The sequence below is a fragment of the Thamnophis elegans genome, chromosome 2 (genome assembly GCF_009769535.1).
Source record: "Thamnophis elegans isolate rThaEle1 chromosome 2, rThaEle1.pri, whole genome shotgun sequence".
NCBI lineage: Eukaryota > Metazoa > Chordata > Lepidosauria > Squamata > Colubridae > Thamnophis > Thamnophis elegans.
Genome location: NC_045542.1, coordinates 30,012,133 through 30,032,035, shown reverse-complemented (window position 1 = coordinate 30,032,035; position 19,903 = coordinate 30,012,133). Strand labels below are relative to the sequence as shown.

At 38.8% G+C, this 19,903-nt stretch overlaps 1 protein-coding gene across 2 annotated transcripts in view; it reads right to left on the bottom strand.

The window, feature by feature from the left end:
* Positions 1-19,903, bottom strand: part of DIP2B (disco interacting protein 2 homolog B) — a 200,785-nt gene that overhangs the window by 4,695 nt on the left and 176,187 nt on the right. For both annotated transcript variants that reach the window (XM_032210327.1, XM_032210328.1), the window contains exons 25-35: positions 19,494-19,574; positions 18,793-18,916; positions 13,806-13,927; positions 12,386-12,497; positions 12,082-12,191; positions 10,701-10,831; positions 9,207-9,375; positions 4,029-4,199; positions 3,372-3,433; positions 979-1,036; positions 366-440 (exon numbers count right to left, since the gene is read on the bottom strand). In XM_032210327.1, coding sequence (XP_032066218.1) covers positions 366-440; positions 979-1,036; positions 3,372-3,433; positions 4,029-4,199; positions 9,207-9,375; positions 10,701-10,831; positions 12,082-12,191; positions 12,386-12,497; positions 13,806-13,927; positions 18,793-18,916; positions 19,494-19,574 — 1,215 coding nt within the window. The remainder of the gene's footprint in view (positions 1-365; positions 441-978; positions 1,037-3,371; positions 3,434-4,028; positions 4,200-9,206; positions 9,376-10,700; positions 10,832-12,081; positions 12,192-12,385; positions 12,498-13,805; positions 13,928-18,792; positions 18,917-19,493; positions 19,575-19,903) is intronic.

Genomic DNA, 19,903 nt, shown 5'->3' with positions numbered 1-19,903 from the left:
ATAGATTATGCTTATTCGGATAAGCATAACTAAAATATAATATTGATCATCATATAAATTATCTATAGTTTAAATGTTCTAAGTAGGAATTGACAGGCCTTAGAAGTAGCCTTTATGCAAAAGGAATGCATTTTTTCTTAAGTTTCAAAAGATTTTGATAATTGAAATAACCACACTGTAGAATCTTTGGTGCTCTCTGAGCTTGGTAGTTTGCTTGCAGATGTTTCTTTACCCACGTTGGTAACATCATCAGTGTACTACATCCTCTTGAACTGGACATTGCTATGCATATTGGACACATATTGGGAGCATAAAGATTGGTTAGATTAAATACACTTTTGTAAATTACCAATGGCAGCACTTACCTCTCCAAGGTGTGAGTCACCAACAGGTCCCTTGGTCTCAGGATTAACAATTATCACTTTAACTCCAGGCAATATCTGAGAGAAGGAAATTTGGGGAGGGGGGGATATTGGCATCTGTATTATACTAAGTAAACACTTTAAACAAGCCTCTCTTTTCAACTTCTTGAGGATGTGACTTATCTCTTATGATGTTAAGTGCAATACGAACAATTGTGTATTTTATAGCCTAGAAACATTTCCCACTTTGACATCTCTGCTGTTGGGATTCAATTTAGCTCAAGCAATTTTTCCAATTTCTCTATTTCCACCAGAGCTATCTAGATCTAACCTGAGTTATATTCTTAATTATTTTAGCATTATTACCCATTTCCAACTCCACCTGCTTTCTCAACAAGGCCAGACACTCATCAAACTCATTACTTAGCAAAGGAAAAACTAGTATTTTAAATGGCCATTGGGGAACAATCTATAATACATCTGCAGAATGGAGGGTTTTTTTTTGTCCTACACAGGAGTTGTACAGCCCAAATCACAAATGCTGACTGAATTCTATTGTTTCCTTTGGGTTCCATGCAAATGATTCACAAAGACTTACAAACTGATGTATTATTACCTTGCCGGACTCGGAGAGTAAGAGACTCTGGGGAGCACCTCTTTCAACTAGCCGCACTCTGGAGATAGATTTTTAAAATTAACACAATCACATACTTGTGATTTAAGAACCTTCATTACAAGAAACTTAAATTACTCTTTAATATTCTGAACATAACACAAACAACACTAATGAGAAAGGATTTTTCTTCCGTTTTGTTTAAATTCATGTCACCACAGAATCATCAATTACATTTTAAGTTATTTTTTTTATCCCACCTTTATTATTGTTCATAAATAACCCAAAGTGGCAAATTTACCTAATACTCCTTCCTCTTCCTATTTTCCCCACAACAATAACGCTGTGAAGCGGGTTGGGTTGAGAGAAAGGGATTGGCCAAAAGTTCAAATCAACCACTATTTCTGAACAGCTGCTTTTATCTTAGTATAAATTATTTTTGTTACCTGATTTGCGCAATCCACCCACAACTACTTTACATACAAACGCACTCAACTTTGAAGTTCTTAGTTCAGTCATGATTCAAGAAATGAAAAACCCAAAGATGATCATTCCAAATAACATTGACAAAGTACCTTCAATCTCCCAATTTGTTTGGCTGATAGTTGTTTATTAGCAAGATAATGGCAAATTTAGCTGAGGAATATTTGCACTAGGTATAATCTGGCAAGTTCTTTGGAGAAGTAAGATAAGCAAATACCCATATTCTCTGGAAATGTTTTTTTTTTAATACCCAGAAAAAGTGCCATTAACCAAACATATTCTTGCCTGTTTTATAAAATATCCTTGTTAAATTTATGTTTTTCTTTATTAATTGGTATTTCATTCTAGGGTCTCCTTATAAATAAAGCATTTTCTTTATGTTTCAGCATATGACTGTGCTGTCAGGTGCCCATTCACTTGACAGCGATTTTGTGAAATTGATGTGAAATTGAGTAGTGAAATGGGTTGTATATAAATTTACCTTAATAAATATGCCTTTATCTGCCTTGTCATTCTCACATAAGAATTAAGAATTGAGATGTTATTAGAATCAATAATATTTCATCCCAATTAGATATAGTTTTTGATTCTTGCTGATTTCTTAGCTTCTGCTCTGTTGAAATATATTGCCTTCTGCTAATCTTAGGACATAAATATGGAGAGATGGGAAGAGGTTTGGTTTGCTGGGTATTATTACATGTTGCCAACAAAAAGAAGAAATGTGAGAAAGCTCTCACATACTGAAAGTGATAGCCTGCATTTCAAAGGAGAGGTTCTAATCTAGAGTGGCAAAACCAATGGAAAATGTTTTCCATCATTAAAATTCATGTATGAAGCATGTATGAACTTCAGCTAGTATTTCCCCGCTCCCTTGTAAATGATCCTAATGCTTTCTATCCACTCGGTAACATAAAATCAAGAACCACTAAGTAAAATGTAGGTACATTTGAATTATCCTCTTTGAGCCAAATGAGGAAAATTGTGTGTGTGTGTGCATACACATGTGCATGCTTGTACGCGCATGCACACACAGAGAGATCCCTATTATGATTTTGTAATACTGAATGTAAAGGAAGAGACTGTTCGAAAAACCAAAAATTCCGGAGTAACATCCTGTTATTGTTCACTTCAACAAAGCCTTTTGATCAGGACAATCACTGACCATATCCTGTCTAACACCAACTATTATGCTAAAGAATCCCCCACAGCCCCACTGCCATTTTTCTCTCCCTACAGTGCTACCTCTAAGAGTCTATGTAAATTGCTAGTTTTAAGTACTGAGTGCCTGTTTAACAATCTGAATTGACTAGCCATTCATTATAGGGTTGTTTTAGAACTTTCAGAACGTATATGCATATATAATACAGTAAAAGTGTAAGAATACCAAGGGAATTGAACTGTAAGTGTCTTCAGTTCATAATATTTATTGGAGTAGGGAAAAAAGTTTATAAAATAATCTGAACTGGTAGACTGATACTTGAAATCTTAGGAATTCTGCAAATTCAGAAGGAATGGCTATTCTCTTAGTGGGAGAAGATAATTTTCTGGAATGTTAAATATTGGGCCAATTTTATTATTGGTGAGAAAGAAAGTAAATCCGTAACTGATAAGAATGTTAGAAATTGCACTTTCATTTTCCGAAAGAATTGCTACCACCATATGCTTAGCATAATATAAATGATAAATACTGATTTGTTCCAATACAATCATATTTGGGGAAATCAAGAAATTTGTATGTAAATCTGGGATAAGCCATCCATCAACTTCCAGAAGTTCTGAACTACTACTCATAATCTTGTGCCTGCTGGTTATTGCTGATAAGAAGTGAAATAACTTGCACACTCAGAAATGATCAAAATGATCTGTTCTTACAGAATTCAGTCAAAAACCAAATACAATAAAAATAATAATACCTGTCATGTCGCAATGATTTCAGATCCACATAAACTGTGGTTGGATCAGGCCCTGAGGTTCCCTATAATAATAACAGAGATTATTTTTAAATGTGTCATATTTTCTGCTGCTAAGTGATAAATACTAAAGGCTCTTTCAATGAGAGCAATGCCAACTAGATACAAGTGTCCAATGCTGTCAAATAAGGGAGATATTACATAAAAGAAAATATTTCTGCTGAAAATCCAAGAATATCTGCGTGTACATTTTCTTGAGAGATGCTCCACAACTTTTAGTTAATAGCACAGTCCCACTTTACTTTTTCAGTTTGGAAAATATTAGTGAAAAACTGAATTTTTAAAAAATGTTTTATTAATCTAATCTATTCATTTATATTTAACTAGAGAGTCCCACTGTATAAGTAGCCATATGTTTATTTTCACAGCACAAAGAAGGGTTAATATTTTTTTTAAAAAATAAGCAATATATAGTGTGAATGAGTCCATGTAACTAAAAAAAGCCTGCAAATCAGCAATCACAATTCTTGAAGCTAAAAAAAAACAACCAAAAAAAGAACAACCCACCCCTGAACAAACAGATTTAGAAAGGTTGAGAATCCTGCTAATGTGCAGAGCCCCTGATCTCTAAAAATAAATCTACCAAATCTTCACTGTTACCTGTAAACAGATAGCTACATTGACTCTTGACCCAAAGGTGGTGCTGACTGCACGAGATGATAGACCAATGTCCTTGAAAAGCTTGGAGAAAGACTGAGTAAGTGCAACACGCGGGCGTTCTTCGGCCACCACAACACATGTCCGAACTCCTGATAAATTGATACCTCTTGCCTGTTAATACAGAAAGGTTAAAATTATTGGGGGGGGGGAGGGGAAATGACAGCATATAAAACAGGCAGGTATAATGTTAATCAATGCTCCAGTTAATATCCAAGTACTTGGGAGTTCATTTGCTCTAATAATCATCTAAAAAACATAATCAGGCTCTTGGTTTTTTAATATCAGGCAAACCACTAAGAAATCACTAACACTTGCCCTTCTTTTTTATTTATCTTGTTCTTCAGAAATATAGAACCAAGCAAAATGTAGCCATAGGACTCTTCCCACATCATTTAGATCAGTGTTTTTCAACCACTGTGCCGCGGCACACTAGTGTGCCGTGGCATAGTGTAAGGTGTGCCGTGGGAAAAACACCTGCCTATCAGCGTTCAAAGTGCAGCGCAGTGTTTTTGAATGTCTTTAAATGTGACTGGAAATATCCCCCTTCCCTCCTTTCTGAACTCTGATTTCTGATTGGTGAAATCAAGGAAAACTCTGCCCGGAGACCGATGACGCTGCAGAAGGGAGAATTCCCATTGGTCCCCCACGTATCCACTCCATTCCCTACCCAACTGCGCATGCGACACACACACACACACAAAGGGAAGGGAGGGTTAGGGCGCTTCTCCCAACAGCCCAGGGCCGGCTCCTCTGCCTTCCTCGGCGGTTGGGAGAGCGCTGCGCCCCTTTCAGTCTCCCTGGGGGCCGCCAGGGTTGCTGCGGCTGGAGACGAGCGCTGCTGGGGAGAAGTCAGCGGGAGGGGGAGGAGAAGGGAAACTTCTGTTCGGGACGCCTTTTCCCTCCTCTCCCCCGGATCTCCCCCCCGGCAGCGCTCGCCCCGCGGGGGCTGCCTGGCACCGATCAGCTGAGAGGCTGGCAAAGAAGCGGCTCTGGGAGGAAGAAGGCAGGGATGCTGGCTGCCATTCGCTTCCCTTCCTGTTCGCCGCCGCCTGCAGCCCACAGCACCCCCTCTAGCTGGTGTGGGGGTGGCTTCAGGCTGTTCCTGCCCTTTCCCTTTTGGCTGCCGCTGCTTTTCTGCGGTGCCCAAGCTGGCCCAGCCCTGACTCGCTGCCCTAAACTCAGGGAGACCCTCTGCAGTCCCTCTCGTCTGGCCGGGATGCCAGCAAGAGTGTGTTGGGCTGAAGGAAGGAGGGATACTCTCTCTCTCTCTCTCTCTCCCTCCCTCCCTCTCTCTCTCTCTCTCTCTAGAAACATATATCATGTTTGCAATAATTTACCTTCTTTTCTAAATAGGCACAGTTCCCTTACCAGAACCATCGCTCACTCAAACCCACATACACACACGCACACATACACACTCATGCACAAAACCATTTTTCTCCATTCCAATTCAGATCCTATAAATCAATTGCTCTGTGAAACATCTATGAAAAAAATTCAGAAAAAAATTAGAGGGAACATTGCTGCCTATAGTCAATATAGGCACAGAGTTAAAAATTTTTAACATTTTCTAATGGTGGTGTGCCTCGTGATTTTTTTTCATGAAAAAAGTGTGCCTTTGCACAAAAAAGGTTGAAAAACACTGATTTAGATCCATATGGAAAAGCTTTGTGAAGGTCCAAAGCGTTTGCAATTCTTTAGGATTAAAAGAAAAAAGAAACTGAAGGATCAAAAGATATGAATTGTATTTTAAAAAATCAGATCAGGGTGTATTGTCGAGGGCTGTTGGATAATTAAAACAATATATTTGTTGAATCAATGGCAAGATACTGATCTAAAGCAGCAGTGAAGAAAATTCTAACAATGGGAGTGACATGTCCTTCTCAACTCAACTCTAACAAAACTCCAACATCCAAATATTTAAGTGAACCCTCAAGTTTTCAAACCATTAAAACGAAAACATCGGCTGCTATCCAGTATAGTTTTAAAGAACATAATGTGCACTATATTTCATTTTAGGAATTTACCATTTAACTATCTTTTCTAACAATCTGTACTGAGTTATGTACAATTAATTTGCAAAATCCTGTGGAGGAAAATCTATACCTAAAACTGAACATTCAGATCTAATTCACCTACAATGCTTAACTATGCTTTAGCTTGGTTAATATGAACACTGCTTCCAGTTCCTTCCATGAGCATTAACAGGTAGAGAACAATTACAGCACATTTGTTTACAGGTAACATTTTGTTCAAGTTCAGGACATGTACTAGTTCTGACCAGAATCCAGAGCAAAAAGTATAATCCCTTGTATTGTTAAATTGGGTGGAAGAAGTCGTCTTGAATTTTATGGCATGTTTAACTATAAATAAACCATTGGACAGGAGTTTCAACAGCCCCATTGCTGAGGGAAATGGAAGTGGAAGAATCAGCCGAGAATTTTACACTAACCAAATCTAACAACATATTGTGTTGAGCAACACTTCTATTGCCAGAGCCCTGGGATTCCATGTTTGCCTTTCTTCTCCCTTTATATGCAAAGAAGATAGACCTTTAAGAGTTCTAATGACAATTTGGATCAATCTGCAATTTCCTTTTTCATGTCAACATAGGAAATTGGATCATGCAGCTTTTGTCTGTAAAGCAAGATTATCAAAACTCTGGCTTATTATTAATTTTTAATGAAGCACAATTTCTCATATCGGATGAAATGAAAAAAATCAGATTGTTCACAATCATGATCAGATATAAAATGTCGGCCTCGTGGCTACAGAGCATAAAACGAGAGGAAGATGCACACATACCATATTTTTCGGAGTATAAGACTCACCTTTTTCCCTCAAAAAAGAGGCTGAAAATCTGGTTGCATCTTATACACTGAATACAGCATTTTTTGCCTCCCAAAACCTCTCCCCCTTCACCAAAATGGCCGTGCATAGCCTCTAGGAAGCTTTTAGAAAGCTCCTGGAGGCTGGGGAGGGAGAAATGATCAAAAAAATGGCCTGGTTTTTTGCTCAATTTAACCTACCCCCCCCACCCCCCAGGAGCATTCTGCAAGCTCCCTAAAGGCTACTCGTGCCTTTTTTGGGGGGAGGAATGGGCCATTTTTGGGAGGTTTGCAGAGTGCAAAAACTTTTAAAAAAATTTTTCCTCTTCAAAACCTTGCTGCGTCTTATACTCCGGTGCATCTTATACTCTGAAAAATATGGCAAATCTATGTCCCTGCATTTAACAATTAACTATAATTTGCCATCTCTGATAAAGTCAATTATTTCATCCTAAAACAAAAACAGAGTTGCCAAATTTCATTTTAACAAAAATTTCCATTTTCTCTTTTGCTCTAAATCTAAATACATTGTATCTTCTGATACTTACCCAGCACTAATCGAAAATTACTGACATTCTATTATTTAGATAACTTAGTATTGAAAATAGAGAAAATTTTATCAATATTAATTACAAGTAGGATATCATTATTACAAGCATAAACGTATTTCACATTTTGATTTAGAACAGTGTTTAAAAATGCTACAGATTAAAGTATACATTGTACTATAAGGATTTCAGTCGAGATTATTACTTAGTGTTCATGTCTTCACTGTATTGTTGCATCTACACATATTTAGTAAAAGGAAAAAATAAATAAGCAAAGCAATTTTAACAAGAATTAAATTATAAAAATTTAAAAAAGAAAAAAAACTACAGATAGTTCTCAATTTACAACAGTTCATTTAGTGACTGTTCAAAGTTTCAATGACACTGAAAAAAACCGTTTTTCACACTTACAACTGTTGCAGCATTGCCATAGTCACGTGATCAAAAATTGGATGCTTGGCTCATTGACTCATATTTATGATGGCTACAGAAGCCTGTGGTCATGTGATCATCTTTTGAGGACTTTTTACAAGCAAAGTCAATGGGAAAGCCAAAGTCATTTAACAATCATGTTACTAACTTAACAACTGCAGTTGATTCACTTAACAACTGTGGCAAGACAGATTGTTAAATGAGGCAAAATTCACTTGACAACTCCTGCTTAACAACAGAAATTTTTGGTTAAATTGTGGTCATAAGCCGAGGACTACCTGTATTGAAGTTATTTTAACAAGTTTAATAAATAAAAATATTTATATTTTCAATAGCAAGCTGATTGACATATAGTTATAAAAGCCAAACCACATCAAGTATGGTACTTAATTATGAAATACACTTACTATATGTGACCACAGAACTGAAATCTAAACTGGAACCTTAGAGAAAACTGATAGATTGTTCAACATAACATAAGATGTATGTAGAAGGTTCCTAATTGAACTGAGCTATACATTTTTCTAGGGACATGGTGGCTCAGTGGCTAAGATGCTGAGCTTGTCAATCAGAAGGATCAGCAGTTCGAATCCCTAGCGCCATGTAACGGAGTGAGCTCCCATTACTTGTCCCAGCTTCTGCCAACCTAGCAGTTCGAAAGCATGTAAAAATGCAAGTAGAAAAATAGGAACCACCGTTGGTGGGAAGGTAACAGTGTTCCGTGTACCTTCAGCATTTAGTCATGTCGGCCACATGACCACAGAGATGTCTTCAGACAGTGCTGGCTCTTCATCTTTGAAACAGAGATGAGCACCGTCTTCTAGAGTCAGGAATGACTAGCACATATATGTGAGGGGAACCTTTACCTTATACTTTTTAAAAAACTGTTTTTAAGGTAGCGAGGCAAACTTGATTATTATCATTATTATTAGTGTGGGTAATCTACAATTACATTCACAATCTAAGATTGGTGGAAACTATTCAAGTCCTAACCAAGAATCTAAGAATTATTAAAGTACTGTCTAGGAATATAAGCAGTTTCAAACATTTTAAAAAATAAATAAATTTGGGGTATTCGGATCTGATAAATTCTATATTTCCAGATAGTGAGGAAGTTGCCAAGCATCTGATCTGTGTCTGTGGGGACACTGCAATGGTCACAACTTCAGTGCAAATGGTTGTTAAACAAGGACCACCTGTACTTACAAAGATAAGTATGAAATTAATATTCTGTTCTAACAATCTGAATAGTAAACTAGATCTTCTAAAATATGTTTAAAAGGATGGGGGTGGAGGGATAGGATTCTTACCTTTAATACTTCCACCTGATTCCCAAGCCCCTTGGTACACATATCCATGACAGAATAGGAACAGAAAGTATCCCGTATTTTATACTGGCTTACAGTTGAGAGCCACAGGAAAAGATTTGATTCTAACTCCATAGGAGGAATTAAAATGGACTGATGACCAGAATACACGCTGCAAGAGAAGATCACTAATCAAATATAGACAGATTTTATTAAACTGACAGCCTAAAATATTATCCTCAGCCTCAAACTGCTGATCCTTCTCTGCACAAATATACAATCCAAGATAGATTAGTAATTCATTCTCATTCGTTGCCTTAATTAGGACTGCCTAAATCACGGACTGACTACTGTCAAAGGCAGTTGTGTAACAAACATGGGATATTTAAAAGGTATATCATTATGTGCTTTCAAAGAAGCTTGTGATTAAACTGATCTCAATATTGTTTCTGAGCTAGTTATTTGTCCTGCTACAAGAAACAAGCCATTTCTGATTTGTTAATAGTTTCCCCCAACTATATATCCCATGCGTACAAAAGATTTCAACAATTAGTTTCAATAATTGGTGTGAATTTGTTGTTTACAACAATTAATTCATAGTGAATTAAACATGTTGAATCCACAGTCAACTAGAGATATTAGGCAAATCCACCAGTCTTGGGATTTTCCCTCCCAAGAATAATGTTATTTGCCAATCTGAAATATATCCTAAGAAAAACACCAACTTGTGATTTCTAATGTTCACAGCTTTAAAACATCACTTCAAAAACAAGCATAAATGCTTACATATTTGAAACATGTATATACTAGAGGTGGTATTCTACTGGTTCAGATCGGATCACCCAAACTGGTAGTAAAATCACAGGTGGCTCTGCCTACCTGCGCCTGGCAGTATGGCATCCCATTTAGGCCATTTTTTTTTTGCCAAAAGTGCATGCACAGAAGGATCATATTTGCGAACCAGTAGGGAAGGTAAGTGTATACCACCACCCCTTGTATATACCAATTTGCACCCACATTTGGGAGAGATGGAAGTTTTCTTAAGTGGTTGCACACCTATTTGTTTAAATCTATAGAATGAAGTAGAACACGTGACAGATACTGACATGGACTGGATTGGATCATATAACAATGATTCCCTGACGACATGGAAAAAATGTCAATACCAGCCTATTTTCCTTAAGCCGGTCTATGACCATAATAAAGATTTGATTGACTGAACGTTAAAACATAGGATATAGGATAATCATGTAAAAAAAGTGCAAAAACTCTTGTGATGTTTTAATAATCATCAGGAAAATACTGGACGTTTAGTTAATAAAACTGCATGTTGCTTAAGAGTTCTGCCATGTGAATTAGATTTCATTTGATATCCAATCCCCATACAAGCTCATACAATCAGGCATTTCACTGGATTAAGATAGATGTTCTAATTTATATCAAGCAAAAATTTATCTTCTGCAAACCCACCAGTTCTAATTACATCCTGACTCTTACCTACAAAGACACCAAAGTGCAAAGCCGAGGCCACAATAGGGATCAAGACAGATGGCAATTTGCCGTGTGGAGTACAGCTCACACTGGAGCTTTATGGCTCTACAGAGGGCACTGACTGATGCATGGGACATCTGTGGGAAGAAGAAGAAGGGGGGGAAGCGGGGGGGGGAAGAGACTGAATCCCAATTGCACAATAGAAGGACATGATAACATGTATTTGAATATGATAAAAGTATCACTAATACATAAGCATATGAGTAGCCATATATTATGTGGTGTCAATATTGAAAATAGTAGGATTTTTCATTGCATCAGCAAAACCCAGAATCAATTCTTTTACACTGTTCACCCTATTTTGTCATATTTATCTATATAACTTTTTGTTTTAAAAAAGGGGAAATACGTATTTCTGTATTCTGCCAGGAGCCGTGCAGCCAAATGAAACTCAGAGCATGAACTAAACAAGGAATTAAATTTGGATGTTCACACTGCACCTTAGTATTAGCATGAAAGTATTAACTGCTATTGCTGTCCACCAGTTTATATTCCAAATATTTTGTTTATGCCACTGGGACCCTCCAGGGTTTTTCCATCCTTACTCCTGGAGGGGGTACACTATGGCAGTGATAGCAAACTTTTTTGGCACCAAGTGCCCAAACTGGAACACACACGCACCGGAGCCCTGGAAACTCAAAGACAAGCTGGCCGGTGTGCATGCGCACTGGCCAGCTGGTCTTCAGGTTTCTGGGGCTCCGGCACGGGAAGATCAGCTGGCGTGCCGGAAACCAGAAGAGCAGCTGGCGATGGCGCACATGCCCACAGAGAGGGCTCTGTGTGCCACCTTTGGCATGCATGCCACAGGTTCGCCATCACAGCACTATGGCCATGAGAACAGGCCAGAGAATGAGTCAATACTATTCAAAAAGAAGGCCTAGTTACATGGTGACACTTCTGTTCCCCACTGTTAACCAGGAATTGGTAACAGTGAAGCCTAAGCTGAGAAGGGAACTTGCCCTTGTCCTTGTATATCTGCCACACCTTCTTTGGTAATACAAGCTGTTTCTTATTCCATCCAGCTTATTAGAAGATCATGAGCATTGTTCACTGAGAAATGGTGTTCTATCATATGTCACCCTACTGTCTTTCATATCTTACAGTCAAAGCTATGAGAACCACTAAAGTGCCTTTTAAATTCAAAGCCAAGCAAGATTACTTTGCTCTCCTTCATGTATTACAGTTTCTAATATCTGACTTTAGCCATTCAGTGATTTTTATGCCCAGATAAAAATATGATGCCCTCTTTATCTATAAACAAACAACTAGAAATATTTCAGAACTCTACCTATAACACAGGCATCAAACACATCAAGCACTCTTATACCTTTACTCCTGTAAGCATCCCTGTTGTGGAAACACTAAAATCCAGGTATGCCAACATTTCTGGAGTTGGTGGTTTGTAGACCTGAGGTAGCCGCTTTCTGGGCAAATCATCTGGAACATATAAAGAATAAAGTGATTATTGTTGAATGAGCCTGGGGAGGAACATTGGAATGACATGCAGAAATGCAACAGAGCTAAGCAACACAATTCTAACTAAAACAGAGTTGGCTCATGGCTCGTGTATGCATTATAACTGCTTGGAAATCCTGGGAATGAGTTTGATGGCCTAGCAAGGTCTGTCTCACCTGTATCAATGATGGTTGGCCAGGTTTTTACATCAACAGCAGTCGCCGCCTCTCTGGACCTCAGTAGTCTCATCAGAATTTGATTTGTGAGAATACAGGCAGCTTTGCTCACCTAAAATACATTCGATAAATATGGTTGATTATCATTCTTGACAGCATTGCCATTAATCATTTATACAGTGCATTTTTAGCATGCAAAATAGTTCACAGATTCTTGCCTTCTTCATACAGAAAGCTTGTACTATAGCTTTATATTAGCCCCATTCAGCAGGTGTATGAGTCACACTGAGACTTGCCTCGTTACACTAAGTCAATCCACAAAGAAAGTGAAATATCTGTAACTCTATAGCAGTGGCCTCCAACCTTTCCGGCTTTGCGGACCAACAGGGAGGGAAGGGGGTGGTGGTTCTGTTTGAGTGGTGAGCACAAGTGGAGATGTGCACATGTGTGCTTTCCCACCGCTTCCATGGCCCAGTTCTGAGCAGGCAGCAGCCTGGTAGTGGGCCACAGCTTGGGTGTTGGGAACCCATGCTCTATAGCTAGCACTTCACATTTTAGTATCCTCTCTATTACCTTACATTTTAAGAATTTCTTTTGATTTTTAACAATTTATCATTTTTGTCCAGTAAACTCAGTAAAGATCCTGAACTCAGTGAAAATACAATTTTGATTTTTATCTCAGTATCATTTGTATCTTTTGTAGCTTTGGGTTACAGAGAAGAAAATCAAATCATTAGAAAATGTTACCATTCTCTATTAAAATATAACGATGTTCCCCTTAATGTGTGGCTTTAAAGGCTAAATAAATCTAAGAAACTTCCAAGATGATCAGGAAGGCAAAAAGCTTCTAACTTGAACACAAGAAACTTAACTGCTCTGATATTTAATGATTCATGAATTACAGGGCAGGAATATTAATATTTTTCTAGTATCTCACTGATAATCAGCATAAGGTGGTTCTCAGGTTACAACCAACTATCCAAACTTGCAAGGGTGCTGAGTGCTGCTTATAAACCGTGCTTGGAGTTCAGGCCATCACAGTATCCCCTGATTTCTGATGTTCCCTGCTGGCTTTCGACAAGTAAAATAAGTAAGAAAGTGGGCAGGGAGTCAAGTCGTGATCATGTGAGGTCCTCACTTAATGAACCACATAGACCTCATTTATCAACACAACCGGGACTGCTGGAACTGCCCTCGTAAAGTGAAATGGTCACATGATCTTACACTTTAAAATCATGTTGCTTAGCAGTGACAATTCCAGTCCTAATGGTTATCATAATCCAATGATATCACAACAGAAAACAAATTTCCCACAGAATAATTTCTATTTCAACTGATGCACAATAAGCCACCATTCTAAAACAAAGGGCAAGAACCACTGATGTAGATGCGACAGCTTACGCTCAGCTCTTATACTCACATCTACTATCATCCGGACTGTGGGCAAAGTGGCAGTGAGGTTCTGAGCATGTGGAGGCCGGACAGTTACTGGGATACAGCCAGCATACAGGCAGCCATAAAACGCTGCAATGAGTTCAATGCCTAGAAGACCAAGAAACAGTGTCATATCATCCTTCTCCATTTATGTTTGCTTTGGCCGAAAGCTTCTTAAGAGTCACAGCACTAAGACAAAGTTTACAAATAGGACAGCAAGCCAAGGAGGCAGACTGAAGGAACTTGACTACACAAAGCAAAAGATTAAAATAAGACAAATAAGCCACTGTGAAAGAGGAAGGGAGGAAAAAAAAACATTCAAAGGGGAGTTTATTCGAAGCAGTCTACTTTACAAACCACTTCAGTGAATTAAAACAGAAACCTGCTCCGGGGGGCGTGGCCTGTTGCCGAGGAGGGCTCCACCGAGCTCCTCAGAGATCTGGTCTGTATATCTAAATAAGATCATAGATAGCACCCCTTTCTGGCTAAGAAAGGGGCAGGGAGAATAGCCCCGTAGGTTAGGATCTAATCGTAAACCACAGCCTTTTTTCTTTTTTGGCTGTGGAAAGAGATTAGTTCCGGCCGAAGCGGAGCTCTTATCTCCAGCCATTTCTTCTCAGCTGCCTTTTTTTTTTTGGCAGCCCCAGACAGGCTAGCCCCCCCCCAGGACAAGACAAAGTTTTTTTTCAAGCTAGAATTGATACGGGCGGGTCCCACCCCTGTGAGATTTATGTTTTCAGTACTATCGTAAATACCAGCACCATTCGTCTTAGAGACTTCTTTGTCTAATTAGACCTCAAAATGGCGATTTCTCTCCGTGGATGATTGATATACTTAGCCGGTGTTATCTTCCTGCAGACTGCTCCTTAAGAAAATAAATTTTTTTTTTTTGGAAATAGAGGGGAGCGAAGCTCTGCTTACTTGCTTATTTATTATGCCATCCAAATCAAAGAAGCGTCTTGCTACAAAAGAATTTAAAGAATTTTCATTGGAAACACAGCCTTTGTCTCCTATGTCTTCTGTTGAGGAACTTTTAACACAGGAATATCTCCTTAAAATGCTTAACGCTTTTAAGAAAGAAATCAGGGAATTTGTATTGGAATTATTTGATGATTTACAATCTAAAGTTAATCAAATGAAGGCGAATACTTTTGCAGCTGTGTCTGCCCTGTCAGATTACTCTGCTGAAATAGAAAATAAATTGGAAAGTCTGGAGAAGGCTAATTTTAATTTGACTAACAATATTCAAATTTTACAAGAAAAAATCAGAAATAACGAAGAACAGCTTATGATACTAAATTTTAATAGGAAGGCATTTGCAATTAGAGTCAGAGGATTCCGTGAAAAGAAGCAAGAGAATTTAAAACAGACCTTTGCTGAAGCCTTCAGCCACGCGCTGGGAAGCCCGGGACTTAACTTTGATTGGCAGATTCGGAAAATCTATCGCCAGAACTCATTGATAGCGGAACAGCGACAGCTCCCGAGGGACATAATTATATATTTCTCTACAAAAGAATCTAGAAACGCGATTGTGCAAAATTTTTATAATAACAGGCTCCGAATTGATGACCAGGACTTGATTGTCTTCAAAGAGATTCCTTTCCAGATATTGAGAGCAAGAAGGGACTACGCCTTTTTAACTAAAGAGCTTAGGAGTCAACAGATTCGATACAGATGGGAGGCCCCTGCCGGCATCACGGTTACATTTGAGAATCAAAGATTTCGTCTTAACTCTATTTCGGAGGCTCAAGATTTCTATTGTAGGATTCTGAAGGCGGGACTTCCTGACGCGCTCGGAAGAGAGGAGAGACAAGCGGAAGGAGAAAGCAAACGGCTGGCCATGCGGCTGCAAGATGGAGGGGGTAGCCCCTCCTCCCTCGGAGAAGCAGAAGAACGCAGATCGAGAATTTAGATACTTCAAAAGACTTCCTAAAGTTGAGGACTGAATGGGGGTTTGAGACCTCTCTCCGGTAGAAAAAGTGGACTAATTTTTATCAGAAGGGAAAGCTGGACGAAACTACTTTGAGCTAGATTCTAAAGTAACGTTAGCACAAATTTGATAGTGGTTAAAAGAATGCGGAATGATTTATGTTGTTTAAACTTTGTTAGATGGGACTATTTTAAAATAGAAGGTTAACTGACTCTTGCTGAAAGTATTATTTGAAAATGATCTATGCTATTTAACTTTTATTTGAAGGGAAAGTTGGTTGTTATAGTTACTTTTTAAATAAACGCTAGTATAAATTTGATAGTGGTAAACATTAGACAAGCAAGAGATGAGGGTAAAATGTATGTGGAATGAATTATGTTATTTGTGGTAAATACCAGACAAACAAGGGAAGAGGGCAAAATTTACGTTGTTTAAAGCTTATTAGAACAGGAAGCCGCTTGGGATTATCTTAAGATAACTGTAAAAAGAATGCGGAATGATTTATGTTGTTTAAACTTTGTTAGAAGCGACTACCTTAAAATAGAAGGTTAACTGACTCTTGTTGAAAGTATTACCGGAATATGTGGAATGATTCATGCTACAAATCGCTCTGAGCTATATTTTAAACAAATGTTAGTATAAATTTGATAGTGGTAAATATCAGACAAGTGGGGGATGAGAGTAAAATGCATGTGGAATGAACTAAGTTATTTAAATTCTACTAGAAGGGGAAGTCGGTTGGAATTATCTTAAGATAGAAATTGATTCCTGTGTAAAGTAATATCTGATCTATGTTGCTTAACTTTACTAAGAAGGGGAAATCTGGTTAGATTATTTTGAATTACGGTTTGAAAAAGGGGTAAAGAAAGATCATTCACGTTGTTTAAATTTTACTAGAAGGGAAAGTTTGATTACTTGTCTGTAAAGTTATATTTGAATATATGGCAGGAACTATGCTGCTTAAATCTTATTGGAAGGGATCATGAGGTTTAGGAAGGGAACGGGAGAGTCTACAGAAGATCGGGGTAAATAGCAAAGAAGTAAGAGACGAGAATAGAATATAGATAGAATGATTTATACTATTTAAGCATAGATAAAGATGGGGGGCTGAGATCAACACAAAGAATGGTTTCTTTTTTTTTTCTTTTTTATATATTACTTTTATTTTTTAATCCATATGTATACAAGATATTTTAGATAGAAGGTAGTGCCAGGTGTGGGCCCTGGGAAGCCGGGAGGATTAGGGATGGGGATTGTGGGGGGTGGGGTGGGGGGGGGTTAACATAATCTTAATAAGAACAAGAATGTATTTATATACGGTGGTTCCTTTTTTTTTATTATTATTATTATTATCTTTTTTTTTCCTTGGTTCATTTTACATTTATTAGATCAAACAACACTCGAATAAAGGCATACACCAAGGAGGGAGGTAGAGGGAAGGAAGAGGGAGGAGTAAGGAAGGAGTAAGGGGAATGTAAGGAGTATGTAAGGAGGGTGTCTGGGGAGTAAGGGGAGAAGGAAGGTTTGAGGGGAAAGGGAAGTAGGAGGGGAGTGTTAGAGGGAGAAAGGAAAGTTGGAGGGGGTAGATGGGGTGTATGGAGGATGCAAGGGTTAGGTGGGGTTGGGAATGATGAGTTGTGTTTCCTTTTTATTTGTTCGTTTTATTCCTTTTTTCCTTTTTTTTTTTTTTCTTCTTTTCTTATAGTAAATACCCTGTGTATAAATGATTGCAAATGGAATGTGAAAATTGAAAATTGAATAAAATATTTTACAGATAAGAAAAAAAAAAAAAAAAAAACAGAAACCTGCTCAGTGGAGAGGAAAATTCCGGAAAAAACAGGAGAAATGATTTTTTGTAGTAGATTCATAATCATTAAATGCTATTTGTCCAAACAAGCACTGAACATTTCCAACATAGAATATGGATATACATATAGCTAAAAAATAAGAAGCTGAAAGTTTTGAAAATTCTTGGGACTATATATGAATGTGTCAGGACCATATCTACTGGCAGGAAAACATGTCTCTTACTGCTTCAATTAGAATATGAGGTAGACAAAGGGATTTGAAATATGACAAGGAAGCACCAGTGTGGTTTGATAGAAACACAAAGAGATCTCCTTCACCCAATGACGGTGAATCCATAACATGTGTGTCAAAGGTGACGTTTTGGGTGACACTAGCATTCACTAGCACTTGTCAATAACTATTCTTCAAAGCATGCCCCTGTCTAGCATGATTTTTGGAAGATGGATGAGAATGGGTGTGCTCTTGCGCAATCTCTGAAAGTCACGCAGCTTCCGGAGCCTCCGAAAATCATGCAAAAATGAGGCATGTTTTCATGTGGTTTTTAGAGGCTGCAGAAGCCACGGAAGGGCATTCTCCAAAGCTGCTTCAAAAACAAAGGCCTTGTGCAATCCAGAGCTGCTCCAATTTTTTTTAAAAATGAATATGCAAACAATTGTTTATTTTTTCTTTGGGGAGTGACATACCAGCAGAGTCATCGGGCATTTTTCAAATTTTTGACACACTGAACCTAAAAAGGTTCACACCATCGTTGCCTTAGCTACCTCTTCATATTCTAAAGCTGAGTTCTCAACTTTTACAGCTTTGCAGACTGGGCCGGGGGGGGAGGGGGGGAGATGGTTCTGTGCAAGCGGCGGGCAAGTGTATGGGCAGCCCCATTTGTGTGCATGAGGAGTTTGCACGCATGCTGCTTGCGCTGCTTGCAAGAGTGGGGATGCATGCATACGTGCATGTGTCATCCGCCACTTCCGTGGCCCAGTTCCAAATGGCTCAAGGTCTGGTAATGGGCCGTGGCACGGGGTTATGGGGCCCTGGATCTAAACAATTTTTTGCTCTAATTTGTTTTGCAGTTCTTGAATTTCAACTTGACATATCAAAGGCTTCACTTCTAATAGGTGCAGCCACCTTTTCCTGTAGTTCAGTGCCTCATGAAAGTTTACACCTTAGACATGGCAGGGAATCCCATGTAAACTCCCTCTCCTCACCCCACGCCCCTCAGATTCTCGGTGTTCCTTACCAGGAGGATAGAGCAGCACCACATTATCCCCAGCATTGAGGTGTCCCTTTTCATACAGAATTGATGCAATTCGCTCCGCTCGCTTATGCAGCTGTAGGCAAGTTGCTGTACAGACAGGGGCCCCCTTGCAGAGAATAAAAACAAACAAACTCTGAAAGTCTGCCCAGCTTGGAGAAATTGCTTCAGAAACAAAGATAAGCTGCTCTCTTGAGTAATCAGAGGCAAAACATGATTTTCAAGGAACATTAGGGCCATTGGCTTTACAGGGTATGCTGACACTCTGTGTTAAGAGGGTATGGCGTAACATCAGAGTTAAAATGAAAGTAATCTCATGAGTTTTAAGGGGAAATGTTAAGACTTGCAACATGGATTTGAACGCCTTCTCCAATATTTGCATGAAGAAGTTACTGTCTCTTAGCCTTACCCCATTTTCAAATGGAAGTAATGCTAACCTACACCAAGCTAGATGGATGTGAATGAAAATGTCGGCAACATTGTGTAGGTTTAAAAGTCATTTAACATCCCATGTTTCTCAAACAGACAAAAGTCCCTCAAAGAGAAACCAAACCAACCAACCAAGCTCCACAAACAATCACCTCATGCCTGGAAGAACAGCAATGTTTTTAAAGGCTGAAGGGTGAGACGTCACAGGAGTTCAAAGCACACAAACATTGGGAAAATGCAAAACTTTTATCTCTTACCTTGGCATTGAGCAAGAGGAAAAGCATGTGCTCAGGAGTCGCCTGTGCTCGCCACTGAAGCACCTCAGACAGAAACTGATGCTGCAAAAAGAAAAAGAAAAAAATCAGTAAGTTGTAGAGCACCGAGGTGTGTCTCTGTGTGTCAAACCTGCGTCATCCCATTGCCGTAATGTGACGCATCGTGACCTTTTTTCTCTTCGTGGAGCTGAGATGGGTAGGCCTGTGTGTGGTGCATCTGGCCCGCGAGCCGCAAGTTTGACACCCCTGTTGTAGAGGCAGTCTTAGGTTTGATGGAGTAAGGTAAAGGTTCCCCTCGCACATATGTGCTAGTCGTTCCCCCCTCTAGGGGGCAGTGCTCATGTTCATTTCCAAGCCAAAGAGCCAGTCCTGTCTGAAGACGTCTCCGTGGT